This window comes from Ambystoma mexicanum, chromosome 1q (assembly GCF_040938575.1).
Source record: "Ambystoma mexicanum isolate Mex_15411 chromosome 1q, UKY_AmexF1_1, whole genome shotgun sequence".
Taxonomy (NCBI): domain Eukaryota; kingdom Metazoa; phylum Chordata; class Amphibia; order Caudata; family Ambystomatidae; genus Ambystoma; species Ambystoma mexicanum.
In genome coordinates, this window is record NC_090922.1 from 240,311,706 (window position 1) to 240,338,732 (window position 27,027).

At 45.9% G+C, this 27,027-nt stretch overlaps 1 protein-coding gene across 1 annotated transcript in view; it reads right to left on the reverse strand.

Moving 5' to 3' along the window:
• PPP1R12C (protein phosphatase 1 regulatory subunit 12C) overlaps positions 1-27,027 on the reverse strand; it is a 1,339,157-nt gene that overhangs the window by 1,067,014 nt on the left and 245,116 nt on the right. Inside the window, exons 5-7 of the mRNA XM_069638043.1 lie at positions 24,597-24,741; positions 24,157-24,231; positions 13,109-13,197 (exon numbers count right to left, since the gene is read on the reverse strand). Of these exons, the coding sequence (XP_069494144.1) occupies positions 13,109-13,197; positions 24,157-24,231; positions 24,597-24,741 (309 nt within the window). The remainder of the gene's footprint in view (positions 1-13,108; positions 13,198-24,156; positions 24,232-24,596; positions 24,742-27,027) is intronic.

Here is a 27,027-nt window from a genome sequence, read left to right on the forward strand (position 1 = left end):
TAGACCACCCCAAGAACGACCCCCATCACTGGGACAAGACACAGAGACCCATTTGTATAATAACTTCTAACGCGGCAGACAGGCATGTACCAGTCGTCTCAGGCCCCAAAACTCAGCCCCTCGACCTAGAATACCGGTCAATAGGACACAGGTAAATCTCACCCTAACCGACAGTCACCGGACCTCTCAAGAGGTGCATTCCTCATGCGTTGCGTTTATTGTATAAGACAAACTGCGGAGCGATTTATTGATGGACTTAGATGTCGTTTCTTGAATAACTGCAGTGTGCATGGCCTAGGGCAAACGAGTCAGGAGAGGTATTCATCTTTGTCACAGGCTGCCCCAGCATACCAACACCGCTCGGATGACCTCAAGCTGGCCTGCCAGGCCCAACCCAACCCTCGAGGCTGACCAGTGACGTCCTCGCGCCAAAGACCAACCGCGCTGCAGCAACACCTATAGTTAGTCGACGCCACCCAATCCCAATTAACTTGTGCCCCCTATAGTGTGTAGGTTCTGATGACGTTTTTTGTATTAGAAATACGCCTGTCTTTGCTATTGTCAGACAGAGCGCTCTCGTAGGTTGCAGAGTTCTTTGCATGCCTTATTTTTGGATAAACTCCCACTTACGCTCACCCGCACTCTGTCTTGGCCTTATTCCCACTACGGGAGAGTCCCTTATTGTCTCTCATTGCGGGGAGGATCGTGCTGAAGTTGGGGGCGCTTCCTTTCAGTAGTCTGGACTCCGATGGAGACCAACGACCGCTGATGGTCAAATCGTTGGCATGGGCTCCCCACCCCGTGAGTGAGGCGTCTGTGACTACTGTTATCTCCGGCCATGGTTGCCAAAACAGTTCTCCTTTCAAGATGTTCTCTGGATAGGCCCACCATTGAAGGTCACGGGCTACCTTGTCCGGAATCCGGAGGAGATCTGTCATTCTCCCTGAGAATTGCGACCACTGACTTCACAGTGCCCACTGAAGAGATCTCATTCTCAGGCGAGCCTCTGGCACAAGGAAGATGCAGGATGCCATGAGGCCTAGCAACCTCAAAAAGGTGAAGGCTGGGAGACGCTGGGCATTCTGAAACTTGGTGACCATCTGTAGAATATCTTGAGCCCTCACCTCTGGTGGCGAGGCTTTTCCCAGGGAAGTGTCCAGGACCGCTCCAATGAACTAGAGTCTCTGAGATGGTATCATCTGTGACGACTTTAAATTGAGGGAGAAGCCCAGTCTGTGAAGGAAGTGGCAGACATAATATAGCTGGGTCCGGGCCTGTTCCGAAGATAAGGCCCTGATTAGCCAATCGTCCAGGTAGGGATAGACGTGGATCCCTTCCCTCCTTAGACTCGCCGCCATTACAGACATCAGCTTGGTGAAGACCCTCGGGGCGGAGGTCAGCCCAAATGGCAGAACTCGAAATTGATAATGAGAGTTGCCAATTGCAAACCTCAGGTATTTCCTGTGCTTGAGATGGATTGGCACATGGAAATAAGCATCCTGAAGGTCCAGAGATACCAGCCAGTCCTGGAGCTGGAGGGCCTGAGGAACTTGTTCAATTCTCGTAAATCCAGGATGGGTCTCAGTCCTCCGTCCTTCTTTGGTATGAGAAAGTAGGGGAAGTACCAGCCCTTGTTCGGTCCACTACAGGTACCGGTTCTATGGCACCTTTCTCTAGCAGGTCCATAATTTCCTGCAAGAGGAGCGGATCTGGAACTTTTAGGGAGCTGATCCCCGGTGGATGACTGAGGGATGTGTAGAAACCTTGGCAGTAACCTTGGGCAACTGTCTCCAAACCCCAAGCATCTGACGTTATAGCCTGCCATTCCGTCAGATGGTGAGTCAACCTGCCCCCTACAGGTGTCTTGTGTGTGAAGGCCTCAGAGTGGTTTGGAGGCGGCTGATGCAGATGCCGAGGGTAAAGAGGCACCTGCTGCTGCTGCGGTCTTACTACCTTTGACCCGTACACCTCGGGTGGATCTTCTTTGGCCTCTTTGAGCCGGCTGTCCTCTGCCTTTTCCGAATGTGGAATAATAGCGAAAGGACTTTCCTCTCCCAGGGGTTCCTGAGGGGCGAAAAGGAGTTTGGCGGATAGCAGCTCCTAAGGATTTTGCTGCTGCTTTAGAAGTCTAACTTTTCCAGACTGTCATCAGCCTTTTTTCCGTATAACGAAGAGCCGTCAAAGGGCATATGCAAAAGTCTGGCCTGTACATCTGGAGCAAAGCCAGACTTTCGCAACCACGCATGCCTGCGGATTGTTGTACTAGCCGCCATGGCCCTGCTGATACTGTCAGCGGAATCGATGCTAGTTTGAAGAGACTCGCACATGGCATCTTTGCCATCTTGAATGATGTTAAGGAAGGCTTCCTTCTCCTCTACATCGGGTATGCAGTCAGCCGCTGATGAAGCACACTCCCATAATGTGTGACTGAACCTGGCGAGCGTGCAGGTGGCGTTGATGGACTTCAACGCCATACTACAGGCAGAGAAGACTTTCTTTGCCATAGAGTCGTACCTTTTGTCATCCCTGTCCTGTGGGACAGTAGGGTAAGCAGTCCTACTGCTGGATGAAGTTGCCGCTTGAACCACCAGGCTCTCTGGGGTCGGGTGTTTTGACAGGTATTCAGGGTCAGGGGGTATTTTAGTTAAGCTGTCATACTCTTCTTTAGCACTTTTTAGTGTGTCATCGACTGCTTTCCCAAATAAGGCACTTGGTTCGATTGGCATATTGAGTAGCGTAGCTTGAATTTCCAGCTTAAAGCCAGAGTGTCTTAACCATGCATGGCGCTTAATAAGAGTACCCTCTGCTACTACGCAGACTCCATTATATGCTGCATTCTGATTTTTTTTCAGGATGCAGTTGGCAACCAGTTTCCCCTTCAACCACGGTTTTCAGGAGCTGTGTTTTAAAAGGCTCTGGGACAGTCAATTTGCTGTAGCATCTCGTCCCATTTATGTCATTTGTAATTCGCCAAGAAAGTGGCGTTATTAGCTATTCATACTTGGTAAGGAAGCTACTTTCCTGCCCAGTGTATATATCTTTTTGCTCTCCTTATCAGGAGGGGCTTCAGCAGAGGCTAAGGGCATGTCTGCCCTCTTTCTTGTGGTAGTCACAAGAGTCAGGCTTTAATTGACCCGATTTAGAAGGAATTAGAGAGGGCTGGCCTGCTCATTTTTTCAGTATGGGGGTTAACTGCCCTTGTAAGGTTGGGGCTAAATGCACCTCAGGATGGCCTGCAGGAATGGTATAAACTGTGATGCAGACTTTTAATCCCCAAGGATGTCTTTACAAAGTCTTTGTCCACTTGTGCCTCTTGTGTATCGATCTTGAAATGTTCAACAGCCTTTAGGAGGAGCCCATTATACTACAGATGATTATCCACAGGGGAGTCAGCCACAGGTCATGGTGGTCTGGAGATTGTATAATGTAGACGTCATAGTCTTCATAATGTCATAAAGGTCCCCTTGGTCTACTAGTGAAAAAGGATCTTGAGAGCTTGAAGTGTCAATGCAATATAGATCCTGGGAAATGTCCTGCCAAGTGCTTGACTGGGCAGTGTCTAGTCATGGTTTTTTGGCAGCAGCTTGGTATTTAGCTGCCTCCCCTTGTGAGGGCCCTTGGAGGTTGGAAAGATGATCAGGGCAACTATCAAAAAGTCTACAAAGCATGACATTCTTCGCATTATTTTGACAAATGTTTCAAGCGTCCATTGGGTGGAGCTTGGAAAACCTGTGGGAACAAGGGTAGAGATACTCTGATGTAGAGGGTTGTTTGTGCTGCATGGAAGGGTGTCACTATAGCAAGAGGGCACCTTAGACTTTGAAATAGGGTATTTCGAGAATAGGGGTGTTGAACATTTTGAATTTGACACCTTGGACTTAAGGAGAGTGTATGGAACATGTTTTTGAATAAGCTCCATGATTTTCGAGCTATTGGAAAGGGCCGAAGCATCTTTCGACACACGTTTGCTGGTTCCCGAGGGTTTGCCAGGTTTATTTGCGCTGTCAGAAACAGACTGACGTCTGTTTTGTGGGCCTGTCATGTGGCAAACGCGATAACGATGGCCCAGAGGACAGGGATTTTTCAGCCCCCCCCCCCCCCGACACTGCGTGTGGCTTAACGGTCAACGAAGCGGTCGACTGTGAGGGGTGTGCTTTGTGGGTGCCCGAGCCAGCAGGTGTCGCCGTAGCAGGGCAGGCCGCCTGCCGTGCTGCCTTCCCACTGGAAACTATCAGCTCCAGAACACCCTGGGCGTCACGCTGGACGCTACCTCTACTTCCATAGTGGCTTTGGCCTGCATTGTGTGAAGGGCCCAAAGCTTAGTCTTGCAGACCTTTAGGATCTTGGGCCAAAAAAGTTTGCCAAACTTGCAATGTTTTTCAGGGTGGTCCCTGGGGACACAGGTTACATGCCTTGTGCAAGTCCTTCCAGGGAAACTTCCTGTTACAGGAAGGGCAAAATGTAATGGGTGTGTTTTCCGTAATACGGAAAGGTGGCAGTCTGGCGATGGAAGATTTACGGCTTTGGAAGAGGTAAAATAGGGAAAAAGGGCATTCTCTAAAGGAAAGTAAGTTATGACCCCCCACACGCCTCCCTATTGTGAAGAGCTGAGGCCCAAGTAGGCCGCAGTCCTGTTCGTCGAGACTGTGCAATTAGTCGATGATGAATCCGTCCTTGAAAGCCGTAAATCTTACGGTGGTACGGCAAACGGAAGGATAGAAAGAAATCAAACTTTTAAAACTTGTATAATTAAAGACGTTAGCCAGAAAGAAGGAACTCTGCAACTTGCGTCAGACTATGATGGCGGAATAAAAACAATCTGAGAGACCTTGACGCATGAAGGACCACAGGTACAATGGATGTCACACTCGGAAAGTATTACTGACACGCCCTGTCCAAGTCCCTTTTCCACCTCAGAATATTACTAGTTGGCTCAACACCACAAACCAAAAGGTTCCCCTTTTTCATCCAAGTGAGCTTTTATTATAAATCTAATGAAGACACTCTCGAGGCACACTCAAGATCATGCCTGGCACCTCCTCTCCACCTCCACTACCATGAGGCCCGATTCCAGCTTGGGCCTGGGCGGTGGAGCCGACGGGGAACGGGGGCCTCCAGCTTGGTGACAAACTGCTTTTCGATTCCTCCTCGTTCTGCTTTTTTTGACAAACTGCCTACAAGACAGCCCCTGGCACAGCAAGGAAGGGGCCTGTCCATTCTTCCATTTTGCCATTTTCATGCCTCCTGAAGCCATTTGTATGCTATGTCCCGCATAAAACCTGGGTTTGGAAGGGAACCGATAAGTGAGACTGGCCCCATCTGAGATATTTTATCCCATCTGAGCCTGCCCTCGGCATAGCCGTATTGCTGCAGTCCATACTCATTTGGCACCCTTGAGTTCCTTCCTTACCGTTTCAGACACTGTACCCGGCTTGAGGCATCTGTCCCTATGAGATTTTACTCTATCTTCTCAACTCAGTCATTCTTCAACCCCTTGCTCATGGCTCCTGCTTTCCTGCTCTAGTGCCTCAGTCTACGAGATCAGGTTTCCAGACTGGAGCCATGAATCCTGCTTTGAAATCCTACATTCACCCACTAACTGACATTGATAGTTTGCTGTGGTGTGCTTTGTCCGACCTGCACCGATTGCTCTGGAACGCACTGACTTACTGTGGAACTGTTTGGGGGTGTGCTGACATCCTTCACCCATTGGCTGTCTTCGGATCGCCAATATGAATTGCTGTTCCTGAACCCATCGATTGACATTAGACCCTGCACTTTGATGTGCATTTCCCACCTACACCTTCAATTTGACTTATACTCCATGATGCCAGACTATGTACACGCACCTATTATGGTCTCTTGCTTGCACATCTGATGTAGCCCCTTGTAACATGAGGCGCGGCTTTACCAGACTGTACATACCTGCCTTTTATGTCCTTTGCACATGCGCTATGGCACCCCACAACACGAGGTGAGGCTTTTATAAGACTGTGCACATCTACCTACCTACTTGCCCTGCTTTTGCACATCAGAGGGATGTTCATGTGCCTATCGTCAAATGCAGCTGACCTATTCTGTAATCACAACCTTAAGTGTAATTTCGGTAACTGTAATATTAAGTCTAAGCACCTAGATAACGCTATACAAATGTAACAATAAATAATTAAAATAAGACATTAGGGCTGACTGTGGCCTTATGTAACAGGTTTAGAGTACCTAATGTAAGGGGTGTTGAATTATTTTCCATTAAGCAGGGTAAATGGAAAGGCTCAGTATAATGATATAGCATGAAAAAATACTCTGTGCAGGGTTTGAAATTGATGTGAGCCATTTAGCCCCTGCTTCTAGCCTTAGCCTGTTCGCTTGAAACCAAGAGCTACTAGGATCAATGTATGGCTCCCCAGGCCAATTGGTACCTTACAAACATGCATATGTGACATTAACTTTGATTAAGTGAGCATGTTAATAAAGAAGAATTAGGACACCTACGACAATTTAAATATAATGAATCATACATAATGGCCAAAAGGTTACACTTGCATCTCATGTGGAAATTATGCAGTGAATACTTAAGACCTTGTTCTCCAGCAGTAGGCGCCTGTCTATTGGGTGATGCCCGACACCCAGGAGTTGGTATTCACTCTAGATCATAATTGTAAACCCCACTGTGCATAAGCAGGCTTAATGCTACATTTGTTTCAGCAGCCACTATGAATGGTTCGATAAGCAGCTTGAAGCGACTTGGCCCTAGCGGTTTTCTGAGCATTACAGTTTTGTTTGAAGTGTCTCCTGGCCACTGGCGATGCCAAGAAACTTGATGTAGTCTGGTTTGGGGGTCCGTGTTCAAAGGATGAGGCTGGGAGGAGAAAGTGAAAACTGACAGACTGCAAACACACTCCGAAATTACATTGGGGAAGATTCTGTGCATTTCAATTGGATGAACAAAGACTTTTTTTGGAGGGACTGAATTGCATTCAGAGTGATGAAAGAATACAAAGGGTGGGGGCTAGGAGCTGTTTTGGATGACATCCCCTTTAACCTGGAGCGCGGTATAGGTGCAGATAAGCTCAGAAGAGCCACCCTGATTGGTCCACGTCTTGAAGGGATGCCAAAAACAGACATGGGAAGACAGTATCCGCGGCTTGAGAGTAGGCATCGGTTTAGTTTGTGGGCCAACAATGCAGATTAAGTATGATTAACAGACTTTAAGGAACACACTGCCATGCGATTGGTGGAAAAGGCAAGAAGGGACAGAGCCTACCTCCTATGATGAATGAATCCTAAAGTGGGTGGTGGGGTCTGCCATAAGTTGGGGAAGCACGGGGTGTGACGGATAGAAAAGCAAGGAGCATTCTTTAGTGTCATTCTAGATACCAAACCTTTGACATTTTTATTGAAGATATCTTCACTTGCTGCACTACTTCGAATCTCCTTAATGGCCAGGCATGAATGTGATTAGACTCTAGGTGTGAGTAAAGCTCCACTCCACAAGGGTCAGCCAGCAGACATCTCACAACCAAACTTTTAGCAAGACAAGCCGCTGAGAACAGTCAGCTGCTACTCCCCTAACAGACAGGATGACTATTTCCACCGAACAAGACGTAGGCTTAAAAAGGCAGAATTTAAAGTTGCAAAGTGTGTTGATTCCCACAAAAGGTGGAAGGGTTCTGGTCTCTGAGCAGACTGACTCTTACTTCTGGATTAAACAGTTTATTGAAATGTGGTCTTTGGAATATTGTACTTCGTACAAATATCAGGTCCAGAGGAATGGGGTGGACAGGGTGGTTTGTTATAGAGATCGAAATTAAGATTAGATAAGCAGGAGCTAAAAGCAGCCCATGGATAGCCATTAACAAGTGACTCTTAGGGAGAATTCTCGCTGGACTTTAGGACTTTTAATTTTTATCCTGGAGAGAGAGACCTTTTTCCCCACTCTCATGTATTTTTCTCTGATATGAACCCTGTTTCATTTGGTTTTGGAGTTTAACGCTATAGTCATCATCGGTTTGTATTGTGACACACAGCACCCTCAGTGCTGTGTGTCACTTGGATTTCTGCTGAGGTTTAAATACCTTTTCTTGGATAAACTACTGTTTCCAAGAGTAGTAAAGTGAAATTGACTTTACTTACCTTTTTCTCTTTGTAGACCCAAAACACACCAGCTTATGTGGAGTGCCAGGGGTTACTTGGCATCCCCTTTGTCTACCTTCTCATGTAACATTTGTATGTTATCCTTACTACATTTAATGGCTGGTGGCAGTGATTTACTTTTCCTACCATTGTGTGTTTTTACCACAGGCTGAATCCTCAGCTGCAGTATTGCACCCATGGGTGCCCATTTTGTCAAAATGGCCCTAGTCTTCTTTTCTCGCCCTTTCTTGGTTGTAAGGTCTTTCTTGAGATTTCCTCTGTGCGCCAAGCCAGATTTGGCCCCTTTGTTCGTTTTGTCTTTGGCATAATTCACTGGTGAAGCCCGCCTCTGGCTCCAGCATGCCTGGCAGGGCAGGAAGCAAGGGAGGTTCCCGAAACTCCCTGTGCCTTGTCTCCTTGGTTACAGGAATGCACCCAGATGGGATTGGCTGGCTGTCCTTGGAGGAAAGCCACCCTCCTGCGTGAGTGATAGCTAGGCTGCAAATGGATAAGAAACTTGCATAAAAGGCAAGGTCTTTTGCAAGGAAGGCAGAGTCGACCACTGGACGAAGGAACTGAAGAAGAAACTGGAAGAGAAGCCTGCTGCACCCTCCTGGACCGTTGGTTTGCTCTGTGAAGCCCTGCTGCAGTGCTTCAGCTCCAAATTTCAAATAGACTAGAGAAGCCCAGAAAGAACGACTTCTTCCCTTGGGTTGGTGGGACCAGCTAACCCCAAGACTAACTTCAATGGAACCCTCCCCCCCCACCACCTCTCCTCCTCCTCCCTGCTGGCTGTACTTATTTGCTGCTGCTGGAACCGAGTGACAGGGGACAGGAACAACAGAATTGAGTGCATCGTTTTTAAGCTGTCTCGAACTCCAGGAAAGATCCTCGGGACTCCCTTCGAAGCAGGACTACCCAAGCCTGAGCCACCTCAACAGAAGTGCTGGACCCCAGAATCAAGGGGAGCCCACAAGTGTCCAAGAAGCGTGGTGATGCTATTTGAGAGTAGTCAAAACCGTGAAGTGCTGCTGGTCTGAAGTGGGCCTATTGCTGCAGCCGACCCACAAACCGTAGTGCAGGAGTCCAAAGACGTCCTCCATCTTATCCCCATGACTGAGGCCCAGGAACAACAGTATCTGCAGGACTACAACAAGAACAGAAGCCAGCTGGAACCTTTTCTTCAGACTCAAGGTACTGTGCAACTAGAGGTACTTAACTCTGGTTGTGTGTAGCTTGTTTGCTCTCACTTGAGACTTGCATTGGCTGCCCTTTCTAGAGTTACTTGCATCTTTGCTTTTCACAAGCTTCCCAGCTATTGGAGCAACAGTGATTTTTTTTTACTACAAAACTCATTGTGCAGGACTTTTGTGCTATCTTCAAAAAGTGTCACAGCTTTCCTGGACTTTGCTCAATTGACATTGGCTGTCCTGGCTCCCCGTAGACTCTTCTTACCCTCCGACTGGATTTATCTGTCCCTCAAAAAGTCATACATAAATTACTTGCATAGCTGGGAAAGGGTTAACCTATATTTCATTAGGGATTGTAAAGTACTTACCTCTTTGGAGAAACGTATTTACCTTGGAAACTGAAGGAGTTTTATTTTTGAAGTGTATTTTATTGTTGCCAATTGTCCCTTTCTAAAGGCAGCTAATTTTAAAACTGTTTAATAAATAATTATTTTAATAAGAAACCTTGAGTATAAGTATTATTTGAATACCGGTCACTGTGAATCTCTATGTTACAACCCTACAGCTCACATTGCCCCTCTTGAGATAAGCCTGGCTGCTCAGTCACTACCAACTTGTGTAGTACAGGCCTATTACCAAAGGTTGGGTTACCTATTGCCAAGATTACAAGGCTGGTGCAGTCTCCCACAGGGATACTACATACAATCTGTCCTAACAGTGCCCAGGAACGACCATTGCAGGACAAGGAGCTAGTACATAGAGTTCCGCAAATCTAACTTCAGCATAAGATGCACACATGTAATTCTGTCCATTATTTATCACCCATTATGCTTTAAATATTGTATAGATCCTTATATTGTTATTTATAGATTGTTCCAAATGCAGAGTTAAATTCGCATAGGCGTGTTTGTTCTGCATCAGTTGACTGAGGGAGCTAAAAATGGCTCCTGGTTGCAGTTGGTGTCAAGCTAGCCAGGCTCTTCTAGGCTACAAGTAGTAGCTAAATAGCTCCCAGCTACGCTCAATTTCAAACCATGTAGTTAGTGTAAAGGTATGCAATTTTGCCATAGAAGAGGAGCATTTTTATATGTTAAATGTTGAAAGATGTATAATAATCCACATTTTAAGGATTGAAGGTTTCAGTTTTTATACAATACTAGCTGTCCCCGGCCACGCGTTGCTGTGGCTCAGTCTGGTTAAATGGAAAAAAAAAAGAAGAGAAGGCGCACGTTTCTAATATGTTTAATTTGACAAAGCTTGTGGGTAGTTTTTAATGGCTCTGGCGGTTCTCCAAGTTGAGGCAGTTTAATTTTCCCTGCGGCGCAACACATTCCTTTCGTTGCTCCATTAAATTTCAGAGCCTTGCAATAAGGACACACTTCAGTTAAGGTGCCGAGGAGACCATGCTGGCTCAAACTATAATCATCAGCTGGGTTGTACCGGAATGCAAGGTGATTGTAATCGCGTGATTGCTGAGCACGGAGTCGTGTTTGACGCTGATCTGCTGTTGCTCGTTGACGTCTTTCAGCCACTCTCAGCCTGTCGCGTTCATGCTGTTGAGAAGGAAGCAGATCTGAAGCTGCAGACCGCGATTGCCGTGCTCGCAACCGTGCATCCTAAAGTCTGGCTGCACGTCTCTCTGCTGCTTCCTCGGCACGTATTTGAGCATTGAAATGGAATCGTAAAATAGCGTGTATTGCTTTTACGTCCAACAGATGGTGCTGTTTTTCAGAAAAAGCATGTTTTTACCTGTCAAAGGTATGACATCTATGTATACTAGGTATATAATAAAGCGCCTATTCGAATGCAACGTTGTGTCAAAATTTCAAAGCAATCGGTGACGAACTTTTGGAGATTAAACATTTTGAACAAATGAACATTTACATTTTTATTTATATCGATGTTTGCAATACATTTTTTCTGCTTTGAAGAGTCCAGTATATGATATGATGTGGCATTTATAACGTGCCTGTATACAAGTGTTTGTAGGCGCGGTTCAGTATCAATGTGTACAACAAAACCTTATAACCTAGAGTTTATAAAGCAGATTCTTCCCTTTCCCTCTTGAGCACCATTTCATGAAGCACACATTAAAATCATGTATAAAGGTGAAAAGGGTTCACTTACAAAAAGCCAGAGGTCATGTCAAAGAACGCCCAGACTTCAAGCATTAGTTTCCTCATTGTGTCAAACTCCACTTAAACCTCCTACATTACTGGCCAACATAGTTAAAAGAATACTTCGAAAGACAATGCACTGTGGTAAAACAGCATAACGATAAGGCTAAACATTCTAAAGAGCGACTTGAGTGTGGTGCTTTTTCTTAAGTGTTAACTATTGCATAAAAAAACCAGCAGATGGCCTGAAACAGACAACAATGTTTACCCCCCATCCCTCACACCCTATGATCAACATACGCGCAACGCTCCTCCCTCTACCACTGACCTCAACCTACTTCCTCCCAACTGTTTGGAATCTGTCCATAACCTAGGTTTGACTGAATGCCTCGGCCCAATCCTATAGTGAAGTTTATATGAATGATTTCCAGATCTGTATTACAGCAGTCACCAGTCACAGCCAAACCTTATGTAGGATGTCGCCCACATCGCCCAGTACAAACATCTCAGGTATTGGGATGCTAATGTTGAGGACCTACTCCTTAAGCAGTCTGACACCACACCAAAAAGCTAACCACTTCATCACAGCTCTGCACCACATGGACCAAGGAGCACACTGAAAGTCCACACCCATAGCATGTTTGTCAGAGAGGCCCCTAGAACTTTTTATCCAGGGTCTTGGGAGTTTTAGTTGAAGCAGTGCCTAAGCCACACAGAAGACTCAAGTATTCCCTCCCTGTGTTATACAAACAGACCATCTTAGTTGAAGCTGCATGCTGTGGGCATGCAAAAGAGAGGGCCTATCAGATGGTGCAGAGCAGGGATAAACTGGAGCATCTTCATTCAACCCGTATTCATCTTTTGTGCCGAGAATGCCATGGTTCTGATATTTCATCAATCTCATACAGAGTAACTGCAGGGAAAAGCACATAGGGCTTTGTCTTTGGACTGCATCCTCTTTTCTGCTTATGGAATTCTTAACAGCTATTGAACATTGTATGAGGCAGTCATGTTTATGCTACCAGGTTCTATCACGCTTGGGTCACTTTCTTTTCTGCTCTTTGAGAGCTGCTGGTTCTTAGACAAAGATTAACAAAACAGCCCACATTCGCTTTGGCGATGAGTCCAAACCAGTTCTTACATGGGTCCACAGCATCTATTCTGGTTCCACTTTCACACAGCCGAGCCACGACAACGCTCATCTGGCAATCGCTGGAATCTCACAGTATGGCATACAACAGTACTAAAGCGGTATAGAAAAAATGACTGCTCTGGGGATGGAGCAGCAAGGCAGCGAGCAGGAGCAAAACTGAACACAGACTACAACTCTATGAAGGATGGGCAATCCATTTCACTGGGTCCACATCAAAAAGAATGATCGATCGGACAGACAGGCTAAACACCATCAGTTGAATCATATCAAAGGAAAAAAGACATGTAAATCACTAAAGCTGAGAACTATAAAAAAGAGAAAAATGATGCTCCATTAGCAGTGGCCATCCTGAGGCAGACCCCACTAACATTACAGACCCCTGGTCAGACCAGGAGATTGAGAACCACTAAAGAAACTGAAAGGATCGCAATATAGCTCAAAGAACAGTTAAATACCCCACAAGTTCAGAATTTCTCCTACTGCATTCTGAAGTCACAGACAACCATACCACTTACCTTCTGTGCTTGTTGATGTACATCGGCTGCTGATCCATGCTGGGGTCAATCACAGACATTTTCATATGTGCTTCCTTCTCACTGCGCAGCTGGTGGTGGGGTAAAGTAAAAATGCATGAGGCTTGTTGTGCACATCCTAGACAGACCTATAGGCAATGATAGTCAACAGGCCAAAGGAAGGAGGAGGTGGAGTTTAAGCCTCTCCTAATGCTCACCCTGGATGTTTTTCCATCATTCCTGTGGCTTGCACCACTGTTTCTCTAATTAGCATTACTACTGGAGCCCCACTAGTACACAGAACCTACAGACCACAAGAGGTGGTGTGCTGTGGTTTTAACTAAGTGTGTGCCCAACAGCATAGGTATTATTCGGCTAAAGCTGAATAGTTTAAATTAATCTACTTCCAAACTTGAAAAACACATTATAAAAAATTCATAAAATACCATTTTAAATGGCCTCACGTTTTCATTTCTCTTCATTTTAATCAACATATCATGCTTATTTAAAACATACAAGACAGAAAAGAACAGCGTAACAATCCTGAATCAAATGTACAGAAGTATGGTGCATATGCAAAATCAGTGTTGGTCAAAGAGCAAGGCTTCACAAAATGCCGAAGTGCTAGGTTGCAATGAACAAAATGGATATTCATTTGCAATTGCCATTACAAATCACACAGGCTGCAATCTATTGCAAGTTGCAAGGTAACTTTGGTTGAAAGTGAGCTCTGAACTATCCTTGCAGCTCACATACAAATGTATAAACATTTTCCGTCTGCTTATACTGGACACAAGCCAAAGGTACATGTAGGGGGAGGACTCTTCTAACTACTTCCCCTCCCACTCCATAGGCCAAACAAGGAAGATGACTTGACAGTAGAGGCCCATGGATTGGACCTAGGGTAATCGCACATAGAAAGGTCAGACATGTTAGTGTATCTGTCCAAACCGTACAAGCTACAAGAAGGTACTTGCCTCTTGGGCAGTCAAACTCCTTGCAACCACACTAGAGAAGAACAAGTTACTCCTTACCTTGTAACCTTCTTTCGATGGGATGTTCCTCCGACGTATTCCTCATCTTTGATAATTAGTCTCCAGCTTGCTGGCCTCGGAAATTTTTTCTCAGTAGAGGGCGCTGCGCGTCGACTTCCGCTGAGTCGATGTCCCTCGACAGCCACTGTATCGGCGCCGACGTCACCATGCACATAAATAGCCACGCGTGGCGTCCGTTCCTCAGTTCCGTTTTGTAGCATAAGATAAGTCATGCCTGAATTGGTTATTCACCTTGAAGGAGCGTAAACTGCAACCACAAGGGAAGTATTACTGCAGGGATGGATGGGAGGGGCGATAAAGAATACGTCGGAGGAAAATCCCATCGAAAGAACGTTACAAGGTAAGAAGTAACTTGTTCTTCGAATGGATTGTGCCCTCCGACATATTCCTTATCTTTGATAGACTCCCATAGCAGTGGCATGTAATTGGAGATGGGAGTAATAATGTCATGTATGCCTTTTAGGAATGAACCGAATGTAATACGGCTTTGCCAAATCTGGTCTCTTGACTAGTGGAGGAATCCAGGTTGTAAAATCTTGTGAATGTATATGCGGAAGACCTTGTGCCAGCCGCACATATGTCTCGGACCGGTACACCTCTTGGAGGGCCAAAGAGGCTGCGATACCCCTGGTTGAATGAGCCCTGAGATTTTGGGTTGGGCTCTTTCCCTGCCAGTTTGTAACATTCCAGAATGGCAAAAATAATCCACCTGAAAAAGGTCTGTTTTGTTATGGGTAGTCCCAACTTGGGACCCGAGTATCCCACAAACAGGTCTGCTTGCCTAATCCTAGCCAGTCTGCTGATGTAAAAGCTTAGAGCTCGCCCTGGCTCCAGCCTATGTAGCCTTTCTTCCTCTTTCCCCGGATGGGGAGGAGGGTAAAACGAAGGTAATTTTCTGAGTGATGTGAAATTCAGAAACCACCTTTGGGAGGAAATTAGGCTTCACCTGTAGGACAACTTTGTCCTTATGGAAAATTGTATGGGGGGTTTACAAGAAAGAGCTTGTAATTCGCTCACCCTCCTAGCAGATGTTAGTGCTACCAATAGGACAGTTTTAAGAGTAAAAAATCTCAGCAAACAAGAGGAGTGGTTCGAAGGGAGTACCCATTTGGAAATTTAATGTCCCATAAGGGAACTTGGAATGGTCTTGGAGGATAAACATTAGTTAATCCCTTGCGAAATTTTATTACTAGGGGTAGTTTGAAATACGATGGTTCCTCCGCAGTGCGCTTGAAGATTGATAGCGCTGCGAGATAGCCTTTTACAGTGCCAACTTGAAGGCCTGAGTTTGCCAAATAGAGTACAAACGATAACACCGTTGGTGTACCACATGAAAAGGGGGCGATATTCTTTTCTCTACACCAGCTGCAAAATGTGTTCCAACGGCAGCGGTATAAAGACTTTGTTGCTGGCCTTCTGGCCGAAAGCAACACCTCCATGACGTCATCAGGGAGGTCCCAATCCTTGTACCTCACCCTTTCAGAAGCCAAGCGTGAAGGTTGAGGGTTCTGATGTCTGGATGGAGAACCTGACCTCCCTTCTGTGAGAGAAGATTCTCTTTGCGTGGAAGGCGGATTGGAGGACAGATGGACATATCTAGAAGGTCCGGGTACCACGTTCTCCTAGCCCAGTGCGGGGCAATTAGGATCATGGTTTTCCGGAATCTTTTCAACCTCCTGATCATTTGAGGAATAACAGGGACTGGTGGAAACGCATAAAGGAGTGGGAACTCCCAGTCCACTACGAACGCGTCCCCTAGAGCTCCTCTCGGGGAAATTCCCTTGAACAGAACAGATCGCACTTCCTGTTGGTGCTAGTGGTGAACAGATCCACCTGAGGGGTTCCCCAAAGGGTGAAGATCTCTTGAAGGACTTCCTGAGCTAGCTCCCACTCATGGGAGACTGTGCTCTGCCTGCTCAGAGTGTCCGCTGTCAAGTTCTTCTCTCTGGCTAGGTGGACTGCCGATAGAGAGATTCCTTCCTGAATTGCCCAAAACCAGAGCTGCATTGCCTCTCTGCACAGTGGCAGTGACCCTACGCCTCCTCTTTTCTTGAGGTAGTGCATGGCCACCGTGTTGTCCGTCATTATCAAGACATTTCTCCCCTGTACTGATGGCAGGAAAGCTTTCAGCGCTAGTCTGATCGCTCTCAGCTCTAATAGGTTGAGGTGTAGTCTGGACTCCGATGGAGACCAACAACCGCTGATGGTCAAGTCGTTGGCATGGGCTCCCCACCCCGTGAGTGAGGCGTCTGTGACTACTGTTATCTCCGGCCATGGTTGCCAAAACAGTTCTTTCAAGATGTTCTCTGGATAGGCCCACCATTGAAGGTCGCGGGCTACCTTGTCCGGAATCCTGAGGAGATCTGTCATTCTACCTGAGAATTGCGACCACTGACTTCAACAGTGCCCACTGAAGAGATCTCATTCTCAGGCGAGCCTCTGGCACAAGGAAGATGCAGGATGCCATGAGGCCTAGCAACCTCAAAAAGTTAAAGGCTGGGAGACGTTGGGCATTTTGAAACTTGGTGACCATCTGCAGAATATCTTGAGCCCTCACCTCTGGTGGCGAGGCTTTTCCCAGGGAAGTGTCCAGGACCGCTCCAATGAACTGGAGTCTCTGTGATGGTATCACCTGTGACTTCTTTAAATGGACGGAGAAGCCCAGTTTGTGAAGGAAGTGGCAGACATAATCTAGCTGGATCTGAGCTTGTTCCGAAGATACAGCTCTTATCAGCCAATCGTCCAGGTAGGGGTAGAAGCGGATCCCTTCCCTCCTTAGACTTGCAGCCACTACCGACATTAGCTTGGTGAAGACCCTCGGGGCGGAGGTCAGCCCAAATGGCAGAACTCGAAATTGATAATGAGAGCCGCCAATTGCAAACCTCAGGTATCTCCTGTGTTTGAGATGGATTGGCACATGTAAATAAGCATCCTGAAGGCCCAGAGACACCAACCAGTCCTGTAGCTGGAGGGCCTGAAGGATCTGAGAGAGAGTTACCATCTTGAACTTGTCCTTCCTGAGGAACTTGTTCAATTCTCGTAAGTCCAAGATGGGTCTCAGTCCTCCGTCCTTCTTTGGTATGAGAAAGCAGAGAGGAGGGTTGAGGGGGAGGGGGGGGGATTTGGGGGGGAGGGAGTACCAGCCCTTGTTCCTCTCCGCTACAGGTACCGGTTCTATGGAACCTCTCTCTAGCAGGTCTACAATTGCCTGCAAGAGGAGCGGAACTGGAACTTGTAGAGAGCTGTGCCCCGGTGGATGACTGAGGGATGTGTAGAAAGGGTAGGCAGTAACACTGGGCAACTGTCTCCAATCCCCAAGCATCTGACGGAATGGCAGGCTATTACCTCAGATGGTGAGTTAACCTGCCCCCCTACAGGTGTATTGTGTGGAAAGGCCTCCGAGTGGTTTGGGGGCGGCTGATGCAGATGCTGAGGGGAAAGAGGCACCTGCTGCTGCGGCTTTAGTACTTTTGACCCGTCCACCTCGGGTGGATCTTCTTTGGCCTCTTTGAGCCAGCTGTCCTCTGCCTTTCCCGAATGTGGAATAATAGCGAAAGGACTTTCCTCTCCCAGAGGTTCCTGAGGGGCGAAAAGGAGTTTGGCGGATTGCAGCTCCTAAAGATTTTGCTGCTGCTTTAGATGTTTGCAACTTTTCCAGACTGTCATCAGCCTTTTTACCAAATAAAGAGCCATCAAAGGGCATATTCAAAAGTCTGGCCTGTACATCTGGACCAAAGCCAGACTTTCGCAACCACGCATGCCTGCGGATTGTAGTACTTGCCACCATGGCCCTGCTGATAGGTCAGCGGAATAGATGCCAGTTTGAAGAGATTCGCACATGGCATCTTTGCCATCTTTAATGATGTTAAGGAAGGCTTCCCTTTCCTCTCCTTCCGGTATGCAGTCAGCCGCTGATGAAGCACACTCCCACAGAAGCCTCCAAAAGTGGTGCCACTCTGTCTGGGTACCACAGGGGGTGGGGGAGGGGGTTTAGGCACCCTGGACTGAGTTACCTTGGTAACTCAAGTCGCACTCTTGTGTGATTGGCCCAAGTGGTGAGCCGGCCGGCTCACCACTTAGCATGTTTGATTGACAGCTAGGCTGAGTGAATGGGGGTATGCTGCATAATTGCAGGGCTTTGGAGACTGGAACTTCAGAAGTCGCCACAGGACCTGAGAATCCGACGAGGGAGAAGCTGAGCCGACCTACCACGACGACACCACCGGTGGGAGCCCTGCGGATCCAACTCACCACTTCCGGACGACAGAGAAGATCTCCCGGCTGGAGAGGCTTCTTCCCCTGACTGGTGGGCACAACCAGTTTTACCTTCCTTCTTCGCACTCCAGACCGGTTTGTGGTCGAACTGCCCGTGCCAAGCACCCCGGCGGCCGGATAGCCACTCACCACTGAACCGCGAATCAACGGACCGCTCCTTGTACCCGAGAAACTCTGCGGCGGGTTTCTTCCCTGGCAGTGCAACGGACTCCTGTCTTCCTCCCAGACGGGATCCTCTCTTCCCCCGGACGAAGCACCGACTTGCATCCGCTGGCAGGAACAACTGCCCCCGCTGGAGTGTTCTCACCACTTTAAGGTACCTTGTCCGCCAGGCCTCCCTTTCTAAAGACTGCTACAAGGTAATAATAACTCCTTAACCTTCTGGACAGGGCTGGCCGTCTTGGCCCTCTAACTGGTCCCTTTCTTTGGTCCAACTCCTTTTTGAACCGTTACAAGACTTTTGTGCACTGCAACCATGTGACCTTGGACACATTTCGTTTGATCCTCTGAAAGTGGATCCGGCCTATTGAACTCTAACTTCACGGTTTTACTTTGCCTTCCTCTCTTGTTATGTTCTTGTAAAAGTGTTGGGATCTATTTCAACTGGTCTCTGCTTTTCTCTCCCTTTTAAAAAACAAAATATTAGAGTGCCATCTACGTTAAGCGCTCACCGCTGTCTGAAAATAAGTGGGGCTTTACTAAAGACTTGTCTAATATTCTTTTAAGGGAGTGTATATCTTTTAGTGACCGTGTTTTTGAATTGCTTACTATTAGTGCCTGTGTGTTTTTTTAGATGTGGTTTTTAAATAAATAATTATATCTCTTTTACACCAAGCCCTGATCAGCATTTACTTGTTCTATTGTGTTCTCTTGACCTATTGTGAATACTCTGTATACTGCCTAACTCTTCTTGAGGGAAGTCTGACTGCTCAGCCACAGCTACCAAGTGAATCTGTGTGGTACAGACTGCTACAAAGTGGGTTTACTGCCAAACACCTGTAGTCTTAAATCTTTTGCAGTGGTCCCAGAGGGAACTGCACAGGTTTCTGCCTAACAGCTCCGAAAGAACTTCCAGATTAGTTCGGCTTGGGGTCGATTGCTCCCACCAACCTAAGGGGAGAAGTAGTCCTTTGCAGGGCTTCTCTAGTCGAGGCGAATTCAGAGCTTCAGCAATGCAGCACGGCGTCACCGGGCAAACCAAGGGTCCAGGAGTTGCAACGCGCGTCTCTTCAAAGTTCTTCTTTGGATTCCTTCGTCCAGTGGTCCACTCTGCCTTCAAAGCAAAATATCTTGCCTATTATGCAGGTTTCTCCCATTCATTTGCAGTCTAGCTGTCACTCACAGAGCAGGGTGGCTGTCCTCCAAGGACAGCCAGCCAGCCAAACACCTTTGGGTGCCTTCCTGTAACCACGGGGATAAACCACAGGGAATTTCGGGCACCTCCCTCACTTCCTGCCAGACACACTGGAGCCAGAGGCAGGCTTCACCGGTGAATCCTGCCAAAGGCAAAGCAAACAAAGGGATCAAACCTGGTTTGGCACGCAGAGTAAATCTCAAGAAGGACCTTTCCAACAAAAAAATGACAAAAAAAGAAGACCGGGGCCTTTTTGACAAAATGCGCACCAATTGGCGCTTTACTGCGGATGCAATTGTAGCAAGCGGACGAAACACACAATGGTAGGAAAGTAAACCACTGCCACAAGCCATTAATTGTCAAAAGGGTAACATAAAAATGAGGAGGATACTAAGTAGCCCCTCCAGCACCCTATTGTAAGATAGTGTGTGCTGGGTCTAGAACGTTACAATGTAAGTAAAGTCAATTTCACTTCACTGCTCTTGGAAAGTAGTTTAACCAAGAGAAGGTATTTAAACCTTTGGGAAATCTGTAAGACTTCCCTGTGCCACTGCACTGAAGGTGCTGTGCCACAATGTAAAAAGATGATGCCTATGGAGTTTGTCAGACTCCAAAACCAAAAGAAACCGTGTTCAAATCAATGAAAAATACATGAGGGTGGGAAAAAGGTCTCACTCTCTCCAGGGTAGAAATTCAAAAGCCTAAAGTCCAGCAAAAAGAGGTGGGGATCTCCAAGGTAGAAGGGAATTAGCACATGGCTGAGAATTCTCCCTAGCAGGTGGTACATAGATAACACCTGCAACGCAGGGCTATGCCAGTGGGCCCTCAGACCCCGGTAGGCTGTTCACCCTGCAGTGTGCCCGTACAGACAGTTTGAAACTGCATTCAGGCCAGGCCTTCCCTAAACAGGTGACAAACCATTTACTTGAGCAGTAACAGCTGTTTTCACATTAGTATTCTTCTGTAAAGTACTTGAATTACAATGTAATGAAATCATCTTAATTTATATATGGCAATTATTCATATTGAGGAGGGGGTTTTGTCACACGACAGGTGTAGTTTGGAAGTGATGTGTGCCATTTGTGAGATATGAGGGAGCGCATTCTGATGTTTTGCCTTGGGCACCAATTTGGCTATAAACTGCCCAGACGTTGAGCAGGTCACCAAAAAGGGAGTGAACAAACAAGTGGCAAACTTTTTAGCCATTCACAATGTTTTTTTATTGGTGCAAGACTAAATCCTGCATCTCCATCCATCCATCCATCCATCCATCCATCCAATAAAGAGATACCTCATTAAAAGGGCCTACGGGTTCACAAGTTTATTACACCAGTAGCCATTTATGGCAGAAATTGCCTCTCAGCAGTCTTCTTAGAAAACCTACTGACCTGCTAAGGTTTGACCTTATTGCTTCAGAGAGCGAGCTCAAAGGGACCCCAGAGGATGCGTTTACAGTGGGGAGGGGCCAACAGTGGGTGGAATGGCCATGGGGATTAGCATGGCCATGGGCAGTCAATGGGTTGGCATATAACCAAACACCCTCCACAAGCCGTGTGTCCCTCATATGCCATCTCCCTCCTACCTGTAATCGAAAATTCTGGGATTTGCAAGCTCAGTTCGACTGAATCAGCTGCACCACAGTACTAGACTCCCATTAATTGTGAAGGAAAATAGTTGATATTTTTCTTTGTGCAGAATTTGAATTGCAGCCAGTGTTGTGGAAGCTTCCCACCAGTCTCCCAGGAGGCCAGCACACTGATATCTGATAGAAAGTTCCAGCACGGCTCCCATCATTATAATCTCTGTAAAGAGTGTATATGATCAAAGGTGTGTTTTTTAAAATTTTTACTAGACAAGAGCCCATTGCACATTGTTCCTTATACATTTTTTAATGCCAATTATTACAGTCTATTCTTCATGAATAGGCTCCTAATGGAGCCTGAGGCCCCACAAAGGCCCGGCATCTGTACTTAGTGCGACAGGGGCTGGGCCTCTGTGGGGCCTCAGGCTTGATCAGGAGCCTGTTCATGAAGACAAAAAAAAGCACACCTTCTTTTGACGTGAATACTGGTCATTGCAGCAAAAGAAGGTGTGTGCTTTTTCTTTTGTCTTCATAAATAGGCTCTTAATGGAGCCTGAGGCCCCACAGAGGCCCGGCCCCTGTCGCACTAAGCATGTGTGGCAGGGGTAGTGGATTGTGCTGCAGCTTGTTGAAATAACAGACCTATCCTTTTGTAATGTATCCTGTTTTTATTTTCAGGCTGTGGGTGCGCACCCCCCTGGGCATGAGGTTGTGGCCCACCAGAGGGGCACGCCCCACAGTTTGAATACCGGTGCATTAGAGTAATACAAACGAAACTGCTATTCTGCAACGTGCCTGCTAACTAGACTTACAATTTACAAATGCCAGACACATAGGATAACCATAAATGCTGAACGCAGAAACGCAAAGAAAAGAGGTAATAAAAGCCTGCTAATCAAACTCTAAAAGATCAACTTTCGGCATACAGTCCTCATACTGAAACTCACACAACCACTTCTCTGCACAGCAACCTGCACATACTTCACCACATTGCAACAGGCCAACACCACATAACCCAGCACAACCGCAAATGGGAATTTGCGCCAACCAGAAAACACTTCAGCTCGGCGAATGGTGCCGAACCGAAGCTGCCAACAGAACATCACTATCTTATTCCCACTACAACCTATTAACACCCCCACCCCTTTTCAGATCCGCCAGAGAGTGGTATAAATACCTTTAACATAAACAGAGAACTAGCTGGTGAGATGGCATACTGCACAGATTGAATTGGAGTGCTATGGCAAAATGCAAAGCAGGACAATTTCGAGAAAGGAATAGTGGGATAAATGAGGAGGGAACATAAGATTGGGTATGAGTGATAAATATGGTCAGTCATTTACTAAGTGGCGCCGGGTAGCAAGAAGTATGAATAATACCCGGAGTCTTGAAAAGATAATTGAGAGGGGTTTACTCATTCATAGGCAAGCAAATAGTACATTTGATATTTTTATCTTTAGAACCTTTACGATGTGCAAAACATAAAAGGTATTCATAAGAAGAGCTAGTCCAAGATCGCGCGTCGCTTGTTTAGGTGTACCTCCAACCTCAAGTACCATGATTAATCAACTAAAAAGTTGGCAAAATGGCACTTAGTTTATGAAGAACGCCAGAGCATGTACTAGACTGGGCACGGGCACAGGGACATACTGGTGCGCAAGTCAAAAGGATGCGTGGAGGAATACAGTTTGGGTTAGGACTAATTTTAAGGGGTGGTTTGACTGTACACTTGTTGTGCATCATTTCTAGAACACGAGTTTACCGAAAGAATTGCTGATTGGGGATGGATGAAGTGAGGCAGTGAAATGAGTAACCTGAAGACAGGATTTAAAGTGAGACAGTATTTACCGGGGCATGTACGAATCTGAGTTGATAACCTTGGAGCGTGGGAAAGTGACGGGTGATTTTGTTTTTACAGAATACACACTTGGGAAATGAATGTCCAATGGAAGCAAGGGAATCAGTTTTCAATTGGAGAGCTGTATATTGCCATAATTCATGTGTCATACAGAAAATTGTTGCTGATTTGCATTAGAGCTATAGTTGGGTGCCATGCAAAGTTTGGTAGCTCAGGGTGCAATGGATAAGCATTCACATTTAAAAAAAGTGTTGATTTAAATTGGCACGTGAAAAGGAGTATACTGTGATTCAAACATGTGGTGGGGTGCTTTTTCGGAGTCGGATTAATGTGGATAAATATAGTGTTTGCTGATAGTTCATTTAATTATGTTTGGGTGATTGATGTGATGTTTTTAATATTATGATACAGATAATCAAGACAAAGGAAAGAATTGTCTGATATATAATGTACTGTGAACATGGCCTTGAAGAAGCTCACGAGTCTCCATGAGAATATAAATGTGGAGTCTATGCAAAACACTTGTCAGCGAATTGAAGATATGTCATTGCAAGCACAGAATGAATGTATGCCACATCTGATTTGTTATAATTTTTCAACTGTATTTGTACTTTGAATGCAATTATATACATACAATACAAATGTGCATATACACATACTTATGACACTTATTTGTTATGTTTTTGAAGGTTGGCGCAAATTGGTTTGGGGTATAATCAACTCATATCCACGTATACAGTTCCCCAGCTACTACCTTTGGCTGGAAGAAGGAATGAGAAGAAAGTGCGTTGCTAATATGTACTTTATTCTTCAATAATCTGTAGGATATAGATTAATGGGTGATCCCAGGAGCCCTAAAGGAGATGTTGAATGGAAAGATTATGAAAAAGTTTAATAAGGGTCAGAGTTAAGGTTCACAGTACTTACATCATCTTGCTTCTTCTGAAGCTCTTCCAAAAGACCGAGTATGTCTTCATCAGCAACGTCACAAGGCCTCTGCCCCTGGGAACAAAACACAACATCAGATCTACTCTGCAGTAATTTTAGAAAGTCGTTGCTTCGTGGACTCCATATTTGCAAGTACACTACTCGTACTGAAGATTCCACAATGTTTTTACTATAATCCGATACTGAAGAAGGTAGGATTAAAACTAACTCTTGCAACTTTTTGTTGACCTTACGGATAGTGTTCCGACGCACCCAACAAAAAAAACAAAAAGTAAAATAAACATGTGCCAATTGCATCCCACTGGAGTACAGAGGATTTGAAGCCAGGGGGGACGTGGAAGCGGGGAGGACATGGGGTTCACAGTGATTTGGCTTGTGAAGTTTATAGGGCTACAGCCATCATAGATTCTTCAGCTCACCACATTATTGAGTTTTTTCATGTCGCAGAAGTGTTCCACAAGAAGGCGGCAAGCCTCTTCAACTCCCCAGTGTGCAGCAGCATGTAGAGGAGTCCAGCCATCCTTGTCCTGCACATTGGTGTCAAAGCCAGCCTGCAAGAGCAACCTGTGGAGAAACAAAGGAGTAGAGAGAAAGAGGGTAATTGTAAGACGAGTCAAAGTTACAATACAAAATGTTTGTCAGATGAAAGATTAAAAACTGCTTCAACTTTACAGATGTAAAAGGCACACAACTGACTCATGGTATCCGGTTTGTTTTGACTGAATGCAGCACTATACATCTACACTAAAGCAAGAGCACCTTCAATTATGTGCCACCAACCTCTACCTGAAGGATTCAGTTTCCAGCACTAAAAGGGCTGCAAGAGTCTGCAATTCCAACAACTGCCTAAGCTTCATACATTAGTAGACAAGCCAGCAAGATGGACAGCTGCTGGACCTTGAAACTCCAACTCTGCATCAGGACTGCAGTAAAGTTGTTTAACATAAGCTTGTGGTTCCTCCCCCCTGACCCCCCCAAGAAAGCACTGAAGGATGACCGCGGGTAATTCTTCAAACGGGGCTTGCAACAATGAAAGTGTTAAATGATTAACAGTGCAAGGCAGTCATGACTACTGCGGTACCCTGCTCGTTAGCCTTCCACTTTACAAATTTTTACTCAACAAAATACTCACCTCGTCACTCACTGTTCACAACCTCTCCTGCTTCTCTCCTACCTCTGGCCATCACTTACATGTGGAATGGCTTCCTGCAAATTCCCTTTTCAAATACTTTATCCTGGTTTTCAAACTCATATCGACTATGTCCTCCCGTCACCCCCGCCCCCCGATCATGTCCCAAGCTTGGCTACTGGTCTCTTTACAACTCCACCTTGCATCCTGTGAGATCAAACCCTTCTCAGTCAGGCAAAAACCTGTCAAATTCTCTCCTACTTTTCCACATTCTTGCACTGCACTACTGAAACACTTACCTCCAGATGTCAAGAACACTGACTCTTTCCTTCAAGACTACTCCAAATCCACCTTCTATCCAAGGAAGGTGAACGTTATACTTTAAAAGCTAAGCAGAAGCATTTCTCATGACCATGAAGTGTGTGCAATCTTAAGAACTCAAGTAACATTGCCACGGTATATCGGTATTCACACCATGAAGCCACTGTTTTTCTTACAATAATGTCTATGGTATTTTGTATATCACCAACACTGCTTGGTCCAATTTACAGTGATATGGCTGCTGTTTCCAATTTGGGGTGACGCAGTATTCTAAAGGTGGCCTTGGACTCGGTCAAAAATTAAGTGAAAAATATTTGGGAACTTAAAATAAACTGCCCATTACGCAAGTGAATATAAGAATTGCATTCAATTTCTAAACCTTAAAACTGGTTTAATTTTAGATTTTCTAATTGACACCGTTTGACAGTGACAAAAATGTAAAGCTATGTTAGTTGGACTTGTACTACTGCCATTTGCAAATATGAAAAGAGGGATCGGTTTATCAGTGTGAGGAGAGAGCACACTAGTTGCTAGTTTTAGTTCAGAAAAACGGTCACTGGGCAAGTTTTCATCTAGGTTGTCCTGGTTGGTAGGCATGCAGGTGCATGATTACACATGGGAGGACTCAACATGCTTGTGGTGTAAGAATGCATTGGCCATGTTGAGATTGTATGATTGAATCGAAGAGCTGTGGAGTTCTGCTGTTTGGTGTCAGTGTATTATAAATGTATGTGCGTGACATATCTTGTTGTACATTTGCTGTATTATAGAGGGCTTAAGTATTGGTTAGTGGGGTAAAGAGTGCAAGCCTCATGGCATCCGGTAAGTCGCAGTCAAGCAAGTAGCTTATTAGGCAAGTGAAATCCATTGTGTCCTGGACAGCTATGTTTGGTCTTTTTGGCAATGACTTGTGGGTTAGCTCAGCATATTCGAGACATGTTTTTACTGCTTTCTTGACGATCAGGTAGTCCACTATTGTGCATATTTCCTTGAGGAAGAAGCTCCCGAGTGTCAGATGTTTGAAAAAGCAGATCCACCGTATTTCATTTTCAAATAAGGTTTGGGGTCAAGGCGTATGTCTTTGCAGGATTCTGGGGTTATGGTCAGTCTGTAGATGCTCACAGTGTAACTTGGCAGAGGTACAATACCCCATACACCTCAACCTTTACAACAAAGCTAGCACAAGATATATCCGGCATTGCATTTTACATACAGCATGATGTGATGGTGAGGGTGTGGCAGTGTCTTTTGTGATCTTGAACAAACCATTTTTAATAAGCTCTTGCATTCTTAGGAGGAAAGCAATGAGCACTGGTAGGTGAAACGAGTCACTACAGTGCAGCCTTGTGACATTTGTTCAGAATGATGCCACTTGAGGTCTTTAGATAATTATCCTTTAT